This window comes from Telmatherina bonti (genome assembly GCF_933228915.1).
Source record: "Telmatherina bonti genome assembly, chromosome: 3".
Taxonomy (NCBI): Eukaryota; Metazoa; Chordata; class Actinopteri; order Atheriniformes; family Telmatherinidae; genus Telmatherina; species Telmatherina bonti.
Genome location: NC_136621.1, coordinates 43,801,486 through 43,807,485, shown reverse-complemented (window position 1 = coordinate 43,807,485; position 6,000 = coordinate 43,801,486). Strand labels below are relative to the sequence as shown.

General features: G+C 45.3%; 1 protein-coding gene across 1 annotated transcript in view; it reads left to right on the top strand.

Annotated features, from left to right (window-relative positions):
- The first annotated feature begins 487 nt into the window (after positions 1-487).
- LOC306774724 (calpain-2 catalytic subunit-like) overlaps positions 488-6,000 on the top strand; it is a 28,650-nt gene continuing 23,137 nt past the window's right edge. The window contains exons 1-2 of the mRNA XM_079264878.1: positions 488-779; positions 1,074-1,143. Of these exons, the coding sequence (XP_079121004.1) occupies positions 543-779; positions 1,074-1,143 (307 nt within the window). The 5' untranslated portion in view covers positions 488-542. The remainder of the gene's footprint in view (positions 780-1,073; positions 1,144-6,000) is intronic.

Below are 6,000 nucleotides of genomic sequence, written 5' to 3'. Positions count from 1 at the left end.
GAGTCTGAGGTTCTGCAGCTTACTGTGTTCTAGAGTCTGAGGTTCTGCAGCTTACTGTGTTCTAGAGTCTGAGGTTCTGCAGCTTACTGTGTTCTAGTCTGAGGTTCTGCAGCTTACTGTGTTCTAGAGTCTGAGGTTTTGGTTCGAGGCCTGACGAAGTGAAATCCATTTCTCTAGACTTATAAACAACAACAACAGCAGCAGCTGAAGCGTGACGCATCTCGTGTCTACAGCCTGCCGTGGTTTGCAGTGTGACGTCACGGCGTGGTTTCTTCTCTAATTAAAGTTTTTTTCTTTTTTAACACTGATGACGTATTCAGTCTGCAGCAGAACTTTAACCGACCTTCCATCGCGTTTTGGTTCTGTTCGGACTCTGCATCTGACTGGTTCTGGTCCGACCCATCCTGAGGATCAGGTTTCAGGGAGAGAGACGTTTGCAGAGGGAGAGAGAGGCTCCTCCTCCGCTTCTGGGCGGAGGTCTAAAATCTCGGAAAACTTTTCAGACTCAGCTCTTCCTCCAGAACCAGAACCTCTGCGACACCATGTCTTGCGTCGCGTCCACTCTGGCCAAGAAGCGGGCCCTGGCCGCCGGGTTCGGAACCAACGCCAACGCGGTTCCGTACCTGAACCAGAGGTTTGATGTGCTGCGCGCGCAGTGCCGCGCCTCAGGACAGCTCTTCTGCGACCCGAACTTCCCGGCCGCACCCGAATCTCTGGGCTTCAACGAACTGGGCCGCAGCTCCTACAAGGTCCGCGGCGTCACCTGGAAGAGACCCACGGTAAGGATCGGACCGGAACCCGGGCGTGGAGAGGACTGGGACCCAAATAGACCTGATGGGTTTATCTGTAGATGATTTTAGACCCAAAGGTTCTGGTTCAACTCAGTTAGACACTTGGAGGGTCCGAATGGATCATCATGTTGGGAAAAACTCAGAACCAGAACCTCAGAATCTTGCAAACAAGTAGCCCAGACTTAAAACTAAAGAAGAACCAGACTGGGTCCAGTAGGGTCCAGCTGGCTCCGGTAGACCTGCCGTGTTAAAATTCTGGTGGTTTTTGTTTTCCTCCATCAGGAACTGGTCTCGAATCCGGAGTTCATTCTAGGCGGAGCCACCAGGACTGACATCTGCCAGGGAGCCCTGGGTGAGTTTCATCACTGTCCCTGAATGCACCATAGACATGCAGACAGGTAGGCTCAGGTCAGAGTCCAGGCAGAACCGGACCAGAACTCCGGAGTTGGGAACTACTTTATGGTGTTTTTGATGATGACAAAAATAAATCAGTTAGAGAATTTGAAAATATGATATAAAGAAATAGACATTTAAAGAGATAATATAAAAAGTTTAATTCATGGATTTTTGAAAAATTATCATAAAATACAAAAATAAAAAAATAAGAAATTGAATAAACTGTAAAACTGTAGTGAGGTCAGACCTGCATCCATCTTCTGCCACTTATCCGGGGTCGGGTTGCGGGGGCAGCAGCTTAAGCAGGGAAACCGAGACTTCCCTCTCCCCAGCCACATTTGCCAACTCTGCGGGGGGATCCCGAGGCGTTCTGGTCCGACATCCATGTTGTATGGATCCACTATCAGTTTCCAGATCATTGATAATAAATCAACAGTGTCTTAGATACATTTTGGTGTTTGTTGCATGTTTGTTCCCTTCCAATAATGAAACGTTGTTCCTGTTCTGGATGGTAGTATCCAGAATGTTGTTCCAGTTCTGGCTGGTAGTATCCAGAATGTTGTTCCAGTTCTGGCTTGTAGTATCCAGAATGTTGTTCCTGTTCTGGATGGTAGTATCCAGAACGTTGTTCCTGTTCTGGATGGTAGTATCCAGAACGTTGTTCCTGTTCTGGATGGTGGTATCCAGAACGTTGTTCCAGTTCTGGATGGTACTATCCAGAACGTTGTTCCTGTTCTGGATGGTAGTATCCAGAACGTTGTTCCAGTTCTGGATGGTAGTATCCAGAACGTTGTTCCAGTTCTGGATGGTAGTATCCAGAACGTTGTTCCAGTTCTGGATGGTAGTATCCAGGAAGATGTTCCTGTTCCGGATGGTAGTATCCAGAATGTTATTCCTGTTCTGGATGGTAGTATCCAGAATGTTGTTCCAGTTCTGGCTGGTAGTATCCAGAATGTTGTTCCAGTTCTGGCTGGTAGTATCCAGAATGTTGTTCCAGTTCTGGCTGGTAGTATCCAGAATGTTGTTCCAGTTCTGGATGGTAGTATCCAAAACGTTGTTCCAGTTCTGGATGGTAGTATCCAGAATGTTGTTCCTGTTCTGGATGGTAGTATCTAGAATGTTGTTCCTGTTCTGGATGGTAGTATCCAGAATGTTGTTCCTGTTCTGGATGGTAGTATCTAGAATGTTGTTCCTGTTCTGGATGGTAGTATCCAGAATGTTTTTCTTGTTCTGGATGGTAGTATCCAGAACGTTGTTCCTGTTCTGGATGGTAGTATCCAGAACGTTGTTCCAGTTCTGGATGGTAGTATCCAGAACGTTGTTCCAGTTCTGGATGGTAGTATCCAGGAAGATGTTCCTGTTCCGGATGGTAGTATCCAGAATGTTGTTCCAGTTCTGGATGGTAGTATCCAGAACGTTTTTCCAGTTCTGGCTGGTAGTATCCAGAATGTTGTTCCAGTTCTGGCTGGTAGTATCCAGAATGTTGTTCCAGTTCTGGATGGTAGTATCCAGAATGTTGTTCCAGTTCTGGCTGGTAGTATCCAGAATGTTGTTCCAGTTCTGGCTTGTAGTATCCAGAACGTTGTTCCAGTTCTGGATGGTGGTATCCAGAATGTTGTTCCAGTTCTGGCTGGTAGTATCCAGAATGTTGTTCCAGTTCTGGATGGTAGTATCCAGAATGTTGTTCCAGTTCTGGCTGGTAGTATCCAGAATGTTGTTCCAGTTCTGGCTGGTAGTATCCAGAATGTTGTTCCAGTTCTGGCTGGTAGTATCCAGAATGTTGTTCCAGTTCTGGCTTGTAGTATCCAGAACGTTGTTCCAGTTCTGGATGGTGGTATCCAGAATGTTGTTCCAGTTCTGGATGGTAGTATTCAGAATGTTTTTCCTGTTCTGGCTGGTAGTATCCAGAACGTTGTTCCTGTTCTGGATGGTAGTATCCAGAATGTTGTTCCTGTTCTGGATGGTAGTATCCAGGAATATGTTCCTGTTCTGGATGGTAGTATCCAGAATGTTGTTCCTGTTCTGGATGGTAGTACCCAGAATGTTTTTCCTGTTCTGGATGGTAGTATCCAGAATGTTGTTCCAGTTCTGGCTGGTAGTATCCAGAATGTTGTTCCAGTTCTGGCTGGTAGTATCCAGAATGTTGTTCCAGTTCTGGCTGGTAGTATCCAGAATGTTGTTCCAGTTCTGGCTGGTAGTATCCAGAATGTTGTTCCAGTTCTGGCTTGTAGTATCCAGAACGTTGTTCCAGTTCTGGATGGTGGTATCCAGAATGTTGTTCCAGTTCTGGATGGTAGTATCCAGAATGTTGTTCCAGTTCTGGATGGTAGTATCCAGAATGTTGTTCCAGTTCTGGATGGTAGTATCCAGAATGTTGTTCCAGTTCTGGCTGGTAGTATCCAGAATGTTGTTCCAGTTCTGGCTGGTAGTATCCAGAATGTTGTTCCAGTTCTGGCTTGTAGTATCCAGAACGTTGTTCCAGTTCTGGATGGTGGTATCCAGAATGTTGTTCCAGTTCTGGATGGTAGTATTCAGAATGTTTTTCCTGTTCTGGATGGTAGTATCCAGAACGTTGTTCCTGTTCTGGATGGTAGTATCCAGAACGTTGTTCCAGTTCTGGATGGTAGTATCCAGGAAGATGTTCCTGTTCTGGATGGTAGTATCTAGAATGTTGTTCCTGTTCTGGATGGTAGTATCCAGAACGTTGTTCCAGTTCTGGATGGTAGTATCCAGAATGTTGTTCCAGTTCTGGATGGTAGTATCCAGAATGTTGTTCCAGTTCTGGATGGTAGTATCCAGAATGTTGTTCCAGTTCTGGCTGGTAGTATCCAGAATGTTGTTCCAGTTCTGGCTTGTAGTATCCAGAACGTTGTTCCAGTTCTGGACGGTGGTATCCAGAATGTTGTTCCAGTTCTGGCTGGTAGTATCCAGAATGTTGTTCCAGTTCTGGATGGTAGTATCCAGAATGTTGTTCCAGTTCTGGCTGGTAGTATCCAGAATGTTGTTCCAGTTCTGGCTGGTAGTATCCAGAATGTTGTTCCAGTTCTGGCTTGTAGTATCCAGAACGTTGTTCCAGTTCTGGATGGTGGTATCCAGAATGTTGTTCCAGTTCTGGATGGTAGTATTCAGAATGTTTTTCCTGTTCTGGCTGGTAGTATCCAGAACGTTGTTCCTGTTCTGGATGGTAGTATCCAGAATGTTGTTCCTGTTCTGGATGGTAGTATCCAGGAATATGTTCCTGTTCTGGATGGTAGTATCCAGAATGTTGTTCCTGTTCTGGATGGTAGTACCCAGAATGTTTTTCCTGTTCTGGATGGTAGTATCCAGAATGTTGTTCCAGTTCTGGCTGGTAGTATCCAGAATGTTGTTCCAGTTCTGGATGGTAGTATCCAGAATGTTGTTCCAGTTCTGGCTGGTAGTATCCAGAATGTTGTTCCAGTTCTGGCTGGTAGTATCCAGAATGTTGTTCCAGTTCTGGCTGGTAGTATCCAGAATGTTGTTCCAGTTCTGGCTTGTAGTATCCAGAACGTTGTTCCAGTTCTGGATGGTGGTATCCAGAATGTTGTTCCAGTTCTGGATGGTAGTATCCAGAATGTTGTTCCAGTTCTGGATGGTAGTATCCAGAATGTTGTTCCAGTTCTGGATGGTAGTATCCAGAATGTTGTTCCAGTTCTGGCTGGTAGTATCCAGAATGTTGTTCCAGTTCTGGCTGGTAGTATCCAGAATGTTGTTCCAGTTCTGGCTTGTAGTATCCAGAACGTTGTTCCAGTTCTGGATGGTGGTATCCAGAATGTTGTTCCAGTTCTGGATGGTAGTATTCAGAATGTTTTTCCTGTTCTGGATGGTAGTATCCAGAACGTTGTTCCTGTTCTGGATGGTAGTATCCAGAACGTTGTTCCAGTTCTGGATGGTAGTATCCAGGAAGATGTTCCTGTTCTGGATGGTAGTATCTAGAATGTTGTTCCTGTTCTGGATGGTAGTATCCAGAACGTTGTTCCAGTTCTGGATGGTAGTATCCAGAATGTTGTTCCTGTTCTGGATGGTAGTATCTAGAATGTTGTTCCTGTTCTGGATGGTAGTATCCAGAATGTTGTTCCAGTTCTGGATGGTAGTATCCAGAATGTTGTTCCAGTTCTGGCTGGTAGTATCCAGAATGTTGTTCCAGTTCTGGATGGTAGTATCCAGAATGTTGTTCCAGTTCTGGCTGGTAGTATCCAGAATGTTGTTCCAGTTCTGGCTGGTAGTATCCAGAATGTTGTTCCAGTTCTGGCTTGTAGTATCCAGAACGTTGTTCCAGTTCTGGATGGTGGTATCCAGAATGTTGTTCCAGTTCTGGATGGTAGTATTCAGAACGTTTTTCCTGTTCTGGCTGGTAGTATCCAGAACGTTGTTCCTGTTCTGGATGGTAGTATCCAGAATGTTGTTCCTGTTCTGGATGGTAGTATCCAGGAATATGTTCCTGTTCTGGATGGTAGTATCCAGAATGTTGTTCCTGTTCTGGATGGTAGTACCCAGAATGTTTTTCCTGTTCTGGATGGTAGTATCCAGAATGTTGTTCCAGTTCTGGCTGGTAGTATCCAGAATGTTGTTCCAGTTCTGGATGGTAGTATCCAGAATGTTGTTCCAGTTCTGGCTGGTAGTATCCAGAATGTTGTTCCAGTTCTGGCTGGTAGTATCCAGATTGTTGTTCCAGTTCTGGCTGGTAGTATCCAGAATGTTGTTCCAGTTCTGGATGGTAGTATCCAGAATGTTGTTCCAGTTCTGGCTGGTAGTATCCAGAATGTTGTTCCAGTTCTGGCTGGTAGTATCCAGA